The sequence below is a fragment of the Echinops telfairi genome, unplaced genomic scaffold (assembly GCF_000313985.2).
Source record: "Echinops telfairi isolate 266 unplaced genomic scaffold, ASM31398v2 ScPeMD7_7468;HRSCAF=8506_0, whole genome shotgun sequence".
In the NCBI taxonomy this organism is placed as follows: Eukaryota; Metazoa; Chordata; class Mammalia; order Afrosoricida; family Tenrecidae; genus Echinops; species Echinops telfairi.
The window spans coordinates 10,393,491-10,411,186 of NW_022111369.1; the positions used below are offsets into that span (position 1 = coordinate 10,393,491).

At 38.0% G+C, this 17,696-nt stretch overlaps 2 protein-coding genes across 3 annotated transcripts in view; one reads left to right on the forward strand and one right to left on the reverse strand.

The window, feature by feature from the left end:
• The window catches only part of AIMP1 (aminoacyl tRNA synthetase complex interacting multifunctional protein 1), a 28,764-nt gene extending 18,284 nt beyond the window's left edge, over window positions 1-10,480 (reverse strand). The window contains exons 1-3 of one of the 2 annotated variants that reach the window (XM_045284300.1): window positions 10,389-10,480; window positions 2,232-2,365; window positions 382-495 (exon numbers count right to left, since the gene is read on the reverse strand). In XM_045284300.1, coding sequence (XP_045140235.1) covers window positions 382-495; window positions 2,232-2,365; window positions 10,389-10,390 — 250 coding nt within the window. In that variant the 5' untranslated portion in view covers window positions 10,391-10,480. Of the gene's footprint in view, window positions 1-381; window positions 496-2,231; window positions 2,366-10,107; window positions 10,289-10,388 lie in introns of those variants that run through there. The other variant, XM_004703296.2, reaches the window with a different exon arrangement.
• Window positions 10,481-13,149: 2,669 nt separating this feature from the next.
• Window positions 13,150-17,696, forward strand: part of TBCK (TBC1 domain containing kinase) — a 187,524-nt gene continuing 182,977 nt past the window's right edge. Inside the window, exon 1 of the mRNA XM_004703452.2 lies at window positions 13,150-13,359. Coding sequence (XP_004703509.1) covers window positions 13,167-13,359 — 193 coding nt within the window. The 5' untranslated portion in view covers window positions 13,150-13,166. The remainder of the gene's footprint in view (window positions 13,360-17,696) is intronic.

Below are 17,696 nucleotides of genomic sequence, written 5' to 3' on the forward strand. Positions count from 1 at the left end.
AGTCCCCACCAGGATTTCAGCACTTCCTCTTTGTTACGTTCCCCTTGATCATGCCCTACCAGGTCTCCCACACCCACCTCCCCACCAATTTGGATTGCTTGTTGTTCCCTTGTCCCTGGGTTTGTTAACACCTCTTCCCTTCCCCCCAGCTCCCCCTCTCCCATGTCCCCCCATGAATTGTCAGTCCCGTTGTTTTCTCCTCCAGATTGTTCATCCAGCCTGTCCTATGGCCTTTTATAAATCTCTTTTGTCAAGGAACAGAAGTAGGATTACTGGGTAGAAAGAACAAGAAACCAAGTATAATACTGAACTTGATAAACTTTCAATAAGTGATATAATTGTTACAAATCATAGCAATTCATAATTTCTATATTTAATCACCTCCATTTAGAATTTCAGCCTGAATTAGTTCTTGTTTCAATTCTTCAATTTCTTCCTTCAGTTTTGCATTTTCAACTCGAAGTTTCTTCTCCTCTCTCAGAGTTCTCTGCAAAACTAAGTTCAACAATTCCAATTAAGATTTATTTGTTTTTAAAAAGGTTTCTTAAGAATAAAACTTGAAAAGAGTATAGCTAGTAATAAATGTTGGGCAAGTTCTTTTATGACAATTTAGTTTAGATTAAAATAACAACAATTAATAAAGAAAGAAAAAAATATATTGGTGATGTTAGTAGATAAAAAAAGTTTTGTTAGTGAAATAAGTTTTCTAACTTCTGAAAAGATGCTTGTCAATATCAAACTGGCACCTTTTCATCATTACCATAAATGGCAGAGATACACTGTTAAGTACCTGGCACAAAAGTAAAATAAATAACTAAGCAATAAAGTAATCATTATATAGCAATTCATCCAATCTCCTAAAAAACCTACTTTTCAGACCTAATAATAACACTATATAATGGAGAATTATTTTCATCTTCCTTAGTTATTTCCTCTTAAAAGACATAGAATAATCAATTATTTATAATGTCTCAGATGTTGATGTAGTCAGATTTAATGAGTAAACTAACTCAAAGATTTGTCCAAGATATCATGTGGCAAAGGTGAACAGTAGAATTTACAAAAATATAACAAGAGAGCAATGATTCATTGGAGTAGGTAGTGCTCTGCAAGTGGGATTTTAGTATATCCCACATGGATTTAGAATAGGTTTGATTATTGATTAGGCAAGTTGTGGGATGACATCAAAGACGTCATACATGAAGTAAAAGGTCATTAGAACAAGGAAAACTCTTGAACATAAAGTATCAGAACTAAATTGAAGAAATGATGAAAGTATAAAGGCTGAACAAAAGATTTTACAGAATAACTTGAATACACAAATATTACAAGGAAAGGTACAAAGACCTCAAGTCAGAAAAGCATATGGAAAAAAAACATCCTTATTATTTCTCAAAGCTAGAAGAACATAAGGGGGGTGGAACAAAGCTTGAGTTATAATATTGAGGGATTCTTAGAATAAAATATGAAAAATGTAAAAGAAAAAAAGGAATACAGAGTCACTATACCAAAATAAATATTCAACCATTTCTAGGAGTAGTATATGATCAAGAAATTATGGTACTGAAGGATCAAGTCTGAGCTGCACTGGGGGAGGCGGGGAAGGAGCGGGGATGGGACACTGAAGAATACCTAGTGAAACATTTCAACAAACAGTATACAAGTATACCAAGAAATGTGGAAGACACCAGGTCAGCTAACTGGAAAAGATCCATATTCATTCCCATCATGAAGAACTGTATCTCACAGAAAGATGAAAAGTACACCAATAACATACCCAAATAAAACTTTGTGACAATAACAGAAGAAGGTTTAGAGCAGTAAAATGGCAGAGAGGTACCAGAAATTGAAACTGAATTCAAAAGAGAATGTGGAAGAAATATCATTGCTGATTTAAGAACAGCTTTGGCTGAAGTCAGAGACAACTAAAACAATATTTACCTGTGTCTTATATTATGCAGGGGTCATTAGGGAATGTGTATCATAACAAATAATTGGTAACATTATAAAGAGTGGGAATTCCAGAATACTGAATTGTGCTCAGGCAGAACCTGTATATAGATCTTTAAAGAATTCTTATATTAGTATTACACTCAAAATATTAAAAGAATCAAAAACTTATCAACAAGATAATTTAAGAATAACCTTATATGGTAAACAGATTTGCTTTTGTTCTCTTAGTAGATACGTTTAATTAAAATATCTCCTTAGAAAATGTTAAATTTTCTTACTTGCTTTCTCCTTAAGAAGAGCCACTTGCTGCTTAAGATATTCAATAATTTGATCTGCCTCTGCCCCCTTCTGTTCCAGTCTCTGAAGAACAGCATCATTGGTTGCCATCTTTGCCAAGAATCTGCCGAAAATCCTAAATTTAAAACAAAGGTGATAAATTACATGGTAGAAGGAATACATTTCACAATACACTGTGAAAATAGCAGTCTAATAGGAAAAATACTTTCTATCATATCAGTACGTAAGAAAAAGGCAAAAGGCCCAAAGTGGATTACTTTCTACACCTGCTTGAAAGCAGAGATACAGTTCTGCATTCTTTTAAATGCAGAAATGTGGGAAACAGAAAAGTTATTCCCCAGGTTGCCCACCATAATATATGCCAAACCTAAGGTGCTGTTTGCAAGCACAAGGTCAGTGACTACACACTTGGAGGTCAACTGCTTAAAGGTTATCTGCCTGCAGGTTGTCAGCCATCTAAGGCAATCAGACCCTATTGTCTGCCCCACTCAGGGAGCCCTTCTGATAAGGATAATTGATTGCTCCTATACAGGGAGATGTAATCAACCGCTGATCGCTTTAAGGCAGCATAGCTAGTAGGGGAGAATCTGTGGGAACATTTAAAGCAGGATAAAGTACTTGGACTTTACCTCAAACTTACCAAAGTGGAGGCTTTCCTACCGTGGAATACTAGTTTTCCAGATTCCCCCTGTTATAAGTTAGGGAATACAGTCCTCATCACATTTCCCTCCGTGTTAGTTCCCCACACAGAAATGATGCTATTTAATTTCTGCTGGAAAATTTCTACACACACACACACACACACACACACACACACACACACACACCACACACGCTCTAGAATATTATAAATATTCCTGACACAAGAACAATAAGGGAATAAAATAATTGCATTAAAATATAATTACACAGGTGCTACAAGAAAAGAGCTGTTAAAATGGTTCATTATATGAAATTTTATATATTGGATAACTATAGTTTTCTCAAGTCCAAGTTACAGGGGGATACATGAATTAGGAAAAGGAAATTGATGTTATGTCAATTCTGACGCATAGCAACCACTGACGCATAACAACCACGTAAGAGAACTACTCCACAGGGGTTCCAAAATTATAAATCTTTAGAGACGCAAAAGGCAAAGTTGGTGGATCAAAGCCACCAGCTGTTGCACATAAGAATAAGGCTTTCTGCTATGAATATTTACAAATCCTCGGAAAGACTATTTAGGGTTTTTATGAGTAAAAACGGCTTACATGGCATTGGTTTTGGTTTTATCAAAGGCACAGGGATAATGGATTATTAGGAATAAGTCAAAAGAAAAAGGAGGGCTTGAGTAAGCAGTGGGAAAATGCCATGTTTCTTTTTAATTCATTTTCCCACAAACTTCTTGAAGCCCCTTCATACATTTGTCTCTTACCCAAAGACAAAAGCATGCAGTTGTGGTTAGGTGCCCTGGAGTCAGTTTGACTCACAGCGACCCTAAGCACCTTGCCTGTGCCATCCTCACAATTGTCCCCGTGCTAGGGCCCATTGTTAAAGCCACTAAGTCAATCCATCATGATGAGCGCCTTCTTCTTTTTCATTGCCCCTCTATTTTACCACGCATCAGAGACTGGTGCCTCTGGACATGTTCAAAGTATATAAGACAATGTCTTACCATCTTTGCCTCTAATGAGCACTCTGGCCATATTTCTTCCAAGACAGACTTGTTTGTTTTTGGTAGTCCAGCCCATAGTACTTTCGATACTCATCACCTGGACCAAAATTCAAGTACTCATATTCTGCTTCAGTCTTTCTTATTCAATGTCCAACTTTCACATGTTTATGAGACAACTGAAAATACTATGGCTTGGGTCAGGCACATCTTGGTCCTCAGAGTAACAGCCTTGCTTCTCAAAGGCCTTGTTCAACACATTCACCCAATGCAACATGTCTTTCTTTTACTCTCTTGACTGCTGCTTCAATGAACACTGATTGTGGATCTAAGTAAGACAAAATTCTCGACAACTTCAACCTCTTCTCCATTTATTATGAGGTTCACTATTGGTTCAGTTGTGAGGATTTTGGTCTTTACACTGAGTTGTATCCCATACTGATGGCTGGCATTGAGAACTTCATCATAAAGTGCTGTAAGTCCTCCTCACTTTAAAGAAACAAGGTTGTGTCATCTGCATATTGCAGGGTGTTAATAAGCCTTCTTCCAGATCTAATCCCAAGTCCTTCATATGATCCAGCTTCTCCAATGATTTTCTTCACACAGAGATTGAGTACTTATGTTGAGGGGATACAGCCATGCTACATACCCTTGCTAATTTTAACCCATGTACTATTTCCTTGTTCTGTTCACACAAATGCCTCTTGATCCAGGTACAAGTTCCACATCAGCACAAGGAAGTGTTTTGGAATTCCCATTCTTCTCAAGGCTAACCTTAGGATATTACAATCTACACATTCCAATGCTTTCACATTGTCAATAAAACACAAGTAAACATTTAGCAGATATTCTCTTTCAGCCAAGATCTTTCTGTCATCAGCAAAGACATCCCTTGTTCCACATCTTCTTCTGAATTTGGCCTAAACCTCTGGCAGCTCCCTGTCAATGTATTGCTGCAACTCTTGGATGATTTTCAGCAACATTTTACTGACGAGTGATTTTCATAGTTTGAGCACCTGCTGGGTCCCTTTTCTTTGGAATGAGTACAAATATGGACCTCTCCCAGTCAACTGGCCAAGTAGTAATCTTCCAAATTTCCTGGCAAAGACAAGTGAGCGCTTCCAGCTTTGTGAAACATTTCAGTGGGTATTCCATCCATTCCTGGAGTCTTGTTTTTGGCCAATGTATTCAGTGTACCTTGAACTTCTTCCTTTAGCACTTGAAGGAAGAACCTGATTCTTGCTCAATGAATCTTCTGGAATGTTGGAATGTTGACTAGTTCTTTTTGGTACAGTGATTCTGTATTCTTTTCATCTTCCTTCCACTCCCACCCCCACCCCCACCCCCACACGCAAATTTATTAGAAGTTAATCCAGACATCATGGCATTCCATAGTTAAATCATATCAAGCACTATTGTACAACTGCTACCAAAAATCATTTAAAATTTTTTTCTTCCTTTTTTAATTCCTTCATATTAATTCCCCCTTATCCTCTCAACTGTCTCACCGTACCCCTCAGCTCATAAGGGCTTCTATTATTAGTCTTCAATGTAGTAAATCTTCTTGAAACTCACTGGAGATAGACTCAAGGTCATATTTTGGCTCTTGTGGACTTGTTTTAATTTTCTTCACACCTTCAACCTGAACTGACATACAAGCAATTGATGGTCAGTTCCCGTCAGCCACTGGCCTGACATTAAGACTCTCCATTTATTATTTTTAGTGTAAAAGGTAGATAATAAAATATAGTCATGTGCTGTTTCATTCAGTATCTAATCAAATTTCTTTGATATTTTTAAATGAATCAGTTTAAAATATGTTTAAGTATACGGGGGTTCCAAAAGTTAATGGAAAAATTCCTTAAAGCTCCCTTGTACTGCCAGTTCTAATGGAAACTAATGGTCATATACTCATTTTTTACTGCATTATTTGTATGACCCTCAAGTATTAAAACTACTATTTAAATACAATAACTCTTTTAAGCAAACCTTGGGGCTCAAGTAGGTACACAAGTAGGATGAGTAAGGTATAAGTCAGAGGGCTTCAAAAATGTATATAAAATTAGTTTTCCATGAACTTTTTGAAGGGCTCTTGTATACAAGTGGCCAAGAAATGAGTGTGGAGAACAGAGAAAAGGGTCCATTTTTAGCTGTTTGAAATATTTCAAAAGAAAAATAAATACCATTTTTACGAGAATTTAATTTGGTCCTTTTTTCCCTTAACTGTCAATATAGAAATATTTTAATTCAACAACATTTTGTTGAGCATGTAGTATTACATATATTTCAGACAATGTGGTAGGCACTGCAAAATCATAATTAAGAAAGTCTCCCAGTTGAAAGCTATTTACAATCTGGAGTAGAAATAAGGTGGGAATGAAATTCTAGGAATTGGAGAGCTATAGCAGCATGTTAGAGCAGTAACATACAAATATGGGGGCTAGGGAGATGTGGGGAAAAGGAAGCAAAAGAACAGGGAAGCCTTCTGAGAGCAAACAACAGTATCTTAGAAGGAAAGACACGAGAAAGAACAGGCAGGGTGTGTTCTATATTTAAATCAATATGGGTAAAGAAGGTGGAAAGAAGAGTACAGCGTCAAATTCAAGGAAACCATTATGATTTTAAGCAGAAAGTTATGGGACTAGGTTTTCAATTCACAAATATGACTGGCTATAAAGTGGAAGCAAGGGTGAGTCCGGGAAAAGAAGGCAAAATAAAGTGATTTCTCAAGGGTTAGTTTAGAAGCATTGAGATGTCTGTGAAAAAGAGGTGCATAGTACTGAGATTAGGGGAAGATGGAGTAGATTCAGAGAGGAAATGATAATGAATATGGAAATATTTAGTTTCAAGTATCCACAGTATTAGAAATTCTAATAAATCAGAGTTGACTTGATGGCAATAGTTTGATTTTGTGTAATAACGTGCGTATTAAAAAAATCAAGCAGGAATTAATTATTACTTATGGAACTATTATAGCCCTTCAAAATTTGAGTTCTAGGCAGGAATTAAAAAATAAAAGCTTTGAGATGCAAGTTCTGGAGCTATTAATTAAAACAGTTCTCCTTCATTAAGCTACCACAAGAAACTAGTTAATCTAGGAAACTAACAACAATCTAGTAATATCATATCACACTTTTTGAAGTCCAATTCCCTAAGCGAAGTACTATTAGCAAGCATTCCAATAAAATCACTTTAAATCATTTCAGGTTTTAATTGCCCTTACCCTCCTACAGATCCCTTGTCACAGTGTGGGGTAAGTATGGGGCAGCTAACCACAGAGGAAGCAACTAAAACCCATCAGCAGCCACCACTGAGAAAAAGGAGGATCTCAGCTCCCATCAAGATTTAGTCTGAAACCCTAAGAAGCAATTCTACTCTGTCCTATTGGGTCACTGTGAGTCAAAACCAAATCAGGGGCAGTGAGTTTTATTCCTTCTGTTATTCTCTCTTGATTTCCTTTCTGCCATGATTTGTTTTCATTCTCTTATTCTTCGAGGTACATCTTAACCAATGGAACCAGAAGATCTTACTAATTACAATAGCATACAGTGGTGAGCACTTTTACTACGTGCTACATACAATGCTAAATGTTTGCTGTGTGTTGTTTCATTATTAACACAGTGGCTGCAACAGTGGGTTCAAGCATAGCAAGAGCTATGAGGGTAGTACATAACTGGGCAATATTTTGTTCTGTTGCACATAATGTCACTAGGATTTGGACCTAACTCAAGGGCAGCTAAAAAAATACAATCTCCTTTAATCCTCAAAACTCTGGTGTTATATTATTATGGTGTTATATTATTAACCACATTTAAGATAGATATTGAGGTTGACTAATCAAATAACTTGTCCTGTGTGAACACTCCTGGTTAATAAAATCTGGCTCTACCTGACTCAAAAGTACATTTCTTTAACCAAAAGGACACTGATTACAATAATTGTGAACTACCAATCAGACTACTTCACCTACTGGCTTTAAAATCCATACCCTTTTTTTTTTTTTTGCTTGTTTTTAAGTTTAGAGACAACTAGAATACTTTTAAAATGTATAATTCTTAATTAAATCTTTTTTTAACATATATTCCAAAAGACTGAAAAATCAAATAACCAATACGCTCAATTGTCTGCAAATATATCTTATTTTTCAGGTTCTGCTGTTTTAGGTACAAGAGACCCCCAATCTCAAATATAATGTAAGGAGAACATTTATTAAGTCTTAAAGGGGCACAGACAACACACAGACAGACACATCATACACCATCCGGATGAGGGAGGCCCTTAGCACGAGGTTAAAATGTCATCCAAGGGTTTGCTGAGATACAAACTTTGATAAGGGCATGGAGGGAGCAAAATAACTGTCACAAAGGCATGATGGGGGGCAGATCAATACATCACAGTTGCAGGTGGGACTACAGAATCAGGAATGGGACCGTGTTTGGGACACATACATTGTTAGATGGGCTAACAAGATTGGTCCAGGGCCCTCTGACCAAGGCAGTCAGGGTGAGACTGGTGGGGCATGACTCATGACTATGTGATTTCTGTATAGTCCCCATTAAGGTGACCTCTGCCAAGTACACACTCAGGAAAGCCTCTAAGAGACTGCGCCTCCCTAAATTGTTTGGTGGAGAAAGGTGGAGGTAGTTTACCTCCTCAGGCACTTAGCCTGAGGGCAAGATTATCTACGTATTTGGTTATTGATTTGGAAGAGTTCAGTAGAGGAGGGCAAGATTATCCACATCCTAAGTGACTGATCTGAAAGAGTTCGGAGGCATCATCTATGCGGTGTCTCTGCAAATGGAAAATGATCACTGCCATCCACAGCCTTCTGCAAACTGCAGTGGTCAGAATTTAAGCTCTAATATACCTCAAGGTAATTTTACCAACAATTCTTGATTTTGTACCATGTACCATGCAGGGTAAAGAACAAAAATAAACATAATGTTTGCACTCCTTGAACTTACAGACTACTGTGAGAAATTGACAGTAACTTAAAAGAAAAATTTCCCGATAGGATCGCTGAAGACAAAAGGGCGCATAAGCAAAAGTGGTGAAGAAAGTTGATGGTGCCCGGCTATCAAAAGATATAATGTCTGGGGTCTTAAAGGCCTGAAAGTAAACAGGCAGCCATCTACCTCAGAAGCAACAAAGCCCACATGGAAGAAGCACACCAGCCTGTATGATCACAAGGTGTCAAAGGGATGAGGTATCAGGCATCAAAGAACAAAAAAATCAAATCATTGTGAATGAGGGGAAGTACAGATTGAGAACCCATCAGTACTCAACTGGACATCCCCTTACAGAAGGGTTGTGGGGAGGAGACAAGCCAGTCAGGGTGCAGTGTAGCAATGACGAAACATACAACTTTCCTCTAATTCTTAAATGCTCCCTTCGTCCCTCCCCCCACTATCATGATCCCAATTCTACCTTACAAATCTGGGTAGACCACAGGATGTACACTGGCACAAATAGGAACTGGAAACACAGGGAATACAGGACAGATGATCCCTTCAGGACCAGTGGTGAGAGTTAAGATACAGGGATGGTGGAGGGAGGGTGGGGTGGAAAGGGGGAACAGATTACAAGGATCTACATATACACTCCTCCCAAGGGGATGGACAACAGAAAGGTGGGTGAAGGGAGTGGGTAAGATATGACAAAATAATAATAATTTATAAATTATCAAGGGTCCATGAGGGAGGGGGGAGGGGCGGGAAGGGAAAAAATGAGGAGCTGATACCAAGGGCTCAAGTAGAAAGCAAATGTTTTGGGAATGAGGATGGCAACAAATGTACAAATGTGCTTGACACAATGGATGGATGTATGGATTGTGATAAGAGTTGTATGAGCCCCCAATAAAATGATTTTAAAAAACAAAGAAAAAGAATTCCAAAAAAAATCCAAACTTTTAACGTGAAGCTATGTTCTGCGTGACTCAGATTGTTGGTAACAACACTATTCGCCGTTCAGACAAATCTTTTACCATTTAAACCACAGCGCACATTACTCTTGGGAACTACTTACTGCTCTATCATTAAAGTTTTACAATGAATGCAAACTAAATTCAATCGTCACACAGGGCCTTTCCTCGGAGATGCCGATCGGTTTGATCCTCCCACCTTTAGGTTAGCAGAGGAATGCATACCCATTGCATCATACTGGGCGTTCAGTAAAAATGTAATTAAATGAAATCTCGGTCCCACCTCAAGTTCTGAAATGAGATATTCACAGGAAAGGAAACAGGCTTGTAAACGATCTTTCCCCGTAGCACCCTTTCCCTGGGACTCCGCATCTAACTTTCAAACTCGGCTGCTCCAGAAAGTTCCAAGTGATTCCCTCTTTCCTCACTCCGATTTTGCTGGGGAGAGCAGATTTCCCATTAGCCCGGGTACACCTTGTTCTCTCTTCTCAGGGGTGATTAATGGGACACAATCAGTTACGGTCACAATCAACCTCCTCTCTTCTTTCTAGGGACAGCACTCACATGAAGCGACGGACCACACACTCCAGATGGCCTCTGTCTCTCCTCGCTGGTACAGCCTCTTCCCACAGGAAGGCAAGGAGGAAGAACCCAAAGGGCTGCCCTCCTTAAATGCCTGAGCGACGCACACATTTAACTCCAAATTCGGTCGCCCGATTCGTCTCTACAGATCTGTAAACCAACCACATCACGCTCGCCATCGCCCATTACTACACTCTGGACATCCCTTGTCATTTCTCTTTAGCTGGTCCATTTTGTTGCCGTTCTGGCAGGCGACAGTGTGCCGGAAGTCGGGGACTTCCTTCAGGCTTTGTCGCGGCGCTGTGAAGTCAACCATCACTGCCGGGCTGAGCGTCGGCGCAGGGCGGGGTTGAGCAGCGTGGGAACTGTCAGTGGCGAGCCGGGCTCAGTGCGCTGGGCCAGGTTCCGAGCCAGCTGGTCCCGGGACTTCGTTTTCCCGCCCGGCGCTGTCTGAGCGCGGCCAGACGGCGGGAGTGCGCACTCTGGGCGAAGATCCTTAAATGCAGGGACTGGTGCACTAAGCAGAAGCCGCCACGCCAGAAGCAGCAGTAGTGGCCGGGTCCGGGTAGAAGCTTTATTCCTCTTGTCCGCCTGCCAGCATCCCCAGATTCAGAGGCAGGTACTCGGGTATCCTAGTTTTCTGTCACAGGGGGTGTGGCTAATGGGAAATACATTTACAGTACTTGAGGTGCAGGGACTTCATGCTCATGGTGAGAACCACACAAGGCTGTGAAGCTTCTTGCTGCTGGGCACCGTCTTCATCCCAACTACCACTCTCCCCTCCCTTATCACACATTTACCTTGGTCCTCTGAGTGCTGTAGACAACTCACCGAAAGGGAACACTAAACTACTGATTCAAAGGAAGCACTTCAAACTGCTGCTTCAAAGTGAACACTGAACTACTGCTGGAAGCCTTTAAAAGTAGAGGTTCGGCCTTGCGGACTCTACTCTTCCATCACTCATCAGTTGATCACCTTGCACTGTCTTGCTTTGCTTAGTTGTTCCTGGTTTGCAAAGTTTTGTCAGTTTCGAATTCCTCTGTGCAGTGGGAGGAAGCCGAAAAAGTAGAAGGAAGTTACCTTAGGATTGTCAGTGGTTGCTTTTTAAGGCCTCTCATTCCTGTTTATCTCTACCAGAAAAGGTCAACTTTTTGAGGGAAGAGTATATAAAATAGATTCACTAGAGATCTGCTGGTTTGAGGAAGTAGATCACAAGACCTTTGTTCCCAGGGGATTGTGGGAGAACTCAACCTCTAGTCTTTTGGTTAGTAACCTAGTAAGTTTATTATGCTTGTTGGATGAATTTTATTCCCAACCTAACCTCTTACTTCATCTGCTCCCTTGACCCCATCCCATGAGCTTCCTTCCATTCACTGTGTGTCATCTGTAAGTATGTCTGTGTATTTTGAGGCAAGCCTTTGTATGTGCACAGATCTAAGAGGTAGCTGAAACTGAATACTGTACTAGTCTATGCTAATGTAGTGCTTTGTTCCTTTGAAATCTGTGCATCTTACTTATTTGGTTCTTTTGGTTGTTGGTTTTATAAATAATAAGCCATCAAATCCATTGACATCAAGTTGATTCCAATTCTTGGCAACCTGGTAAGGACAGAGTAAAACTGCCCCGCAGAGCATCCAAGGGTGTATGCAAATCCTTATGAAAGCAGACTGTCTCATTGTTCTCCCTCAGAGTGGCTAGTGAGTTCAAACCACCAAACTTATTAGCAACAGGCTGCTTTAAACACCGTGCCACCAAGGCTCCTCATCTACATAATAGAAGCATATAATTGAAATTTGATTCATATACTGTGGTCGGATTGCATAATAAATGTTATTATCATTCATTGTTTCAGCCAGTCATAGCTTTGAAAACCCTATGCAGCATACACAAGGTCACCATGAGTTGGGATCAACTTGAAGACAGTTAACAACATAATAACTCACACCACCTACAACCTCCATCTGTCTCCAAAAGCTGGAATAATTATTATCACAGTTTGGTTTTCACATTGGTTGCTCTTATATTTCTAAATAATAGCTATAAACTCTGCTTCTTTTCACTTCAAATTTTGAAACATACTTGGGTTCCTTATATGGTTTAAAGAGAACAAAGTGAATCAACCTTTTTTCTGCTTCCCCTAAAATCACATCCACCCTACTTTCCCTTAGCTGAAACTTGACTTCTACCTTATCAAGGTTGTTCATATTTATATTTGTTACGGATTAATAGTGATGCCTAATGTTATGTGTTAAGTCAGTGTGATTTCACATTGATTTAGAGCTAGTTTCTTAATTTCTGTGCTTTCCCATTATACAACTCAGGGGAGCTGTTTACTCTGTAGTTCATGAAAGTAGGCAGACCCCTCAAATTCTACACATGGAACATCTATGTATAAACTAGATACAAAAATCTATCAGGATTGTTGAGAGGCTTAAAGATGATTGAATATATAAAGCGCACTGAAAATGCAATGCTCTTTCATTTCCTTTTTATGCCGTTGAAGATCTTTAGAATTGATTTGGAACTTCAACATTTATGCTTGTGTTTTTTTCTACTTTGATATTATCATAGAACTTTTAGCTTGGCTATTTTTTACTGTGTTCACATTGTTATTTCCTTCCAAGCCGAATTTTATTAATCATGTTTAAGTGATAAAGCAATCGTGTTTATGGTGATAAAAACTGGTTTAATGTTTGGTGGATTGCTTGTAAAGTTCATTTTTTCCCCTCCTAGGTAGTTCTAGAAGATTTGGGACTGAAAATGTTTCCCTTGAAGGATGCTGAAATGGGCGCCTTCACCTTCTTTGCTTCAGCCTTGCCACATGATGTTTGTGGCAGCAATGGACTTCCTCTCACACCAAATTCCATTAAAATTTTAGGACGCTTTCAAATCCTTAAGACCATTACCCACCCCAGACTGTGCCAGTATGTGGATATTTCTAGGGGAAAACATGGTGAGTTTTTTCACTGTTGTTGCTTGTTTGTATTTCTTATCTTACATTCTCTACTCTGTTACCCCTATTAACTTATAAACATAGTAAAAATATAAAAGAAATCTGTCTATACTTGCAATCACTTACTCCATGTCTTTCACTCTGTCACTTGACAATTTACTTGTAAATCTGCCAGATAAAATTCAAACTTCCTACCCAAGTATTGCAAGCAAGATCCATCATGATCTAGTCTTTCCTGACCTGTCTAAGTGTATTTCTTATTAATTCTGTTGCTTTCACCACTTATGCAACCATACTTAGTCACTTGTTTTCTTGACTATACTTTATGACTTTTCAAATAGCCTATCTTTTATACTTTAGTATTTTCTCCCTGGGATCAAACTCTCCCTTCCTGTTACTCCTTCCCAAGTAAACCTCTGCTCTTCTTTCATTCAAATCTCACTTTCTTTGTCACTTCCTGTTGTTTTGCTCAAATCTGAGCTTAGCTTCTTTCAGGGAAGACTGTGTAGCTTGTATGATTATTTTACTATTATTTTCTACTTAGTATATCAAGGATTTTAAGTTCTTGAGGCTAAGGATGAAATGCTTTTTTGTATCTAATCTCAGAAGCCATACTGAATCTGGCACACAGAAGACCCTCAATAAATGTTTGTTAAGTGAATGTATGTCTGAATCTATGAATGACTGCATTTGAGGGCTTAATGTTTCACAGATCTGAGAATCTTTTAACGATGATTTTTGTAAGTTTCATTCCAGCCAGACTTTCATTTCTTAAAATTGTTTAAAGTGCCTTTTAGTGAAAATGTATTTAAAATTTCTAATATAAAGTTATGTGGAAATATAAAAGATATGCCATCAGTGAAGATGTACGCTATATAATTACCGATACTGAACTGGTTTTTTTCCTATGAAAATGGCAGCTTATGTTTTTGAAAGTGAGTTAAACACACTCAAGAAAAAAGCAAGCATGCTGTATTTTGTTCTGTTGGAACATATGTTAAACTATGTTTGCAAGTATTCTGCATAACTCCTTTTGAAAAGAGTTATTCTGAGAATAGTATTTTCTTAATTTCAGTAAAAATAATATTTTGTAGTGTTATTATTCCCCAAAAAACATACTCCTTGCCACTGAATCAATTCTGATCAACCCTACAGAGTATGGGAGAACTGCCCCTTTGAGTTTCGAAGACTGAGAAGAGTAGAAGGCCCTATCTTTCTCTCATGGAACAACTTGTGGTTTTGAACTGTTGGCCTAGCAGATTGCCGTCCAACACATAATCACTATACCACCAGGGGTTATTTATTTATTTTTCTTGAAGTGGTGAGGTTAAACAATAATAATATAAATATAAAAATACAATAAGTAAGAAAAAAGGACTACTGTCGATATTTTAAAAGCTTGGGAAGAAGTTTTTGTTATAGAACAAGCAAGAAATCCTTGCACCTAAAACAAATTCAGGTTGGGTTTAGAGGGAGGTCAACTAACCAAATAGCAAGTTTGATCCAGCATAATCAGGATTACAGTGATCTATGTTTGATAGTAAGGCTATCCCAGACCGTTGCCTGTGGCTGGAAGGGATCTGCCAGCATCCTAATCTGACTAGATATCCTGCAGATGGGTTTTGGGTCCCCACTGCTCTCCACAGCCTTCCATAAATTGGGTGTTCAATATTTTAGCTCTGATACTTTTCCCTTCATCATATTTGAATTTTATTATTGTCATCATTGGATCACATAAGCTGTGCTTCTTCTGTGTGGGTTTCGTTGACTCCTTGCTTATATGGCTGCTTGTTTTAATATAAGCCTTTAAGATCACAGACACTAGATCTTTTGATAGCCGGGCACCATCTGCTTTTTTCACCACATTTTGCTGTAACACCCTTAGCTTCAGTAATCATTTCATGCAGGTGAGTATTGAGCAGGGTCATGTTATCAGAACTAACTGTTCTTGGATTGGGGCTAGAGTTCAGTACCACCAAAGCTCTTTAGGCCTAGATCAGATATACTCTAATATGACTATAAATAGTATAACTATGTACTATAAATAGTGCAGTACTTGTAACTATCAGGAATTCACATGGAGGAGGGTTTGGTTCTTTCTAAAACACGGCTGTTGCTAGACAAAGTGCTGTAGTAGCAAAGCATGGACCATGTGTAACCACCACATCACCAGGGCTCGTTTATTATAATTAATATGTATTGAGTGTTTATTATGTGTCAGCACTATTCAAATGCTGGTATGCTTTATTAGCTTAATCCTCGCACCATTACTAGGGGATAGGAACTATTATTCTTATTTTGTAGATAAGAAAGTTGAGCACAAAGCAATTAAGTACCTCATGTTTTGTCATTTTTCTGAAATCTTTTGAAAGCTTCTATGACAATGGAAATGTAGTATCCTTTTGCCAATTAGAGTTATTACTTCCCATTTGGGACTCTATCCCATACATGGAAGCTTCAAAAATTTTGTAGAGAAATGTCACTAAAAGATAATGGAAGATAAGTTTATTGTAAAATTCTACTATCTTTCTTTTTGAAAAAAAATATTATTAACTGTGAGCTAATATATACATATTATTATATAGTTCAATCACGTCAAGCAGAATTGTACAATTGCTACGAGAATCAATTTCCCAACTTTCTTTTTCTTCCTGGACTCCTTGATATTCATTTCCCTGTTACTCTCCCCCAACACTCTACCTCCCCTCCCCAAAACCCTTATTCTACTTGCTATATCTATAGGTTCATTAGTCCTGGGTTTCATATATTGGAAAACAGAAAAACATGTAACACAGTTTCAGGAGAGTGACCCAGAATGATATACTACCTCTGAGACAAACCCTAAAATGAACAAACCAAATCAAAACAATGCAGAAAATGTTGAAAACCAAATCTTTCTATTTCATGTTCTATGAACTTTTTGAAGCTTCTGCATACACACATACCATTAGGAGGCATAATGAGAGACGTGACAGAGGGTCATAAAAAAGAGGTGATCCTCCTACAGATAATACAAATGCTTCATTTTTTTTCATACATGAACGCACACTGTATATAGAGATATACAGATATATAGACATAAAGAAGTATGCATTATTCTAGTGCAACATCTCTTACTGTGCAAGATTGTCTTTGATTGATCCAGTCAGCAAATGCTAGTAAATGCCTATCAAGTTGGGCCTAACTTTTCAAGGAAAACCATAGATAGGGTCATATTGAGATTCTTAAGGATCTCTCTCTCCCTCTACAGGGGTCAAATGAGAAGCCTAGCTAATAGAAACCTGAATTTGAAGCAAAACTATAAAGACAGGGATGAGTTGAATAACTGTTTGAGAACCATTCTTGTCAGCTGTGACATTTCTTAACGTGTACCTTGGTATATATTACCTGCCAATGGTATTATGACACTTAAATAGAATTGTGCTAGATATTATGTTCCTCCAATGCTAGATGCCAGTTACAAAAAGATGGGTAAGACAGGCTCCCGATTTCTAAGTCAGTTCCAGAAATATTAGAAAAGTACAAGTGTGATTATAACAGAATAATAGTTGTTATAGGCAGTGGTATGCAACATGCTATAAAAATGCAAAGACAGTGACATTCTGCATAGGAGAGTGTTTATCTCAACTTAGTTCCTGTGTAAACCTTCTTGTAGAATACGTGAATTTTGACCACAGAGGAGTGATTCTACTTTCAGGAAAATTTTATTTCCTAACATTTATTTATTTTAATGACACAAGTAGCCTAAAAGGATTCATCGGTTTTCAGAAGATATTCTGACCTTTATTTCGGACATATTCTAAAGAAACAAAATCTTAATATTATTTATGAATTAATTCTCCTTTTTTTAAAATAAAGGGACACTTCTTAGTTAATTCTAATCTTTTTTATATTCCTCCAAACATTTGAGACAAGTCATAGACAATTATATGAAGAGTATATGAATAGATAATATATTAATACATAATTAATATCTTAATATATTCTAGCAAATTTATATTAAGATATAAAATTAGTGATATTAACTAAGACATAGTTTCTCAGATGGATTATGATGTTTGTTGGTCAAGGCAAAGCAGGAAATGTGCTTCAAATTACTCTTATAATGAGGCAGTGTATTATAAGAAATTAACTATTAGTTATTTGCACAAATATGGGGAAATGTTCGGTTGTAAGATTTATAATGCTCATAAGATCTGTTGTCAAGGTATGTGTGGAGACACTAATGTGGAAATGTCTTTGTCACAAGGATCTGAGATGTCTTACAGCTGTTCTTATGGGCAATGGAGCTTTCCCTTACACATCTGTGGTTCCTCTGGCCAATTTCTCCTAGGTCT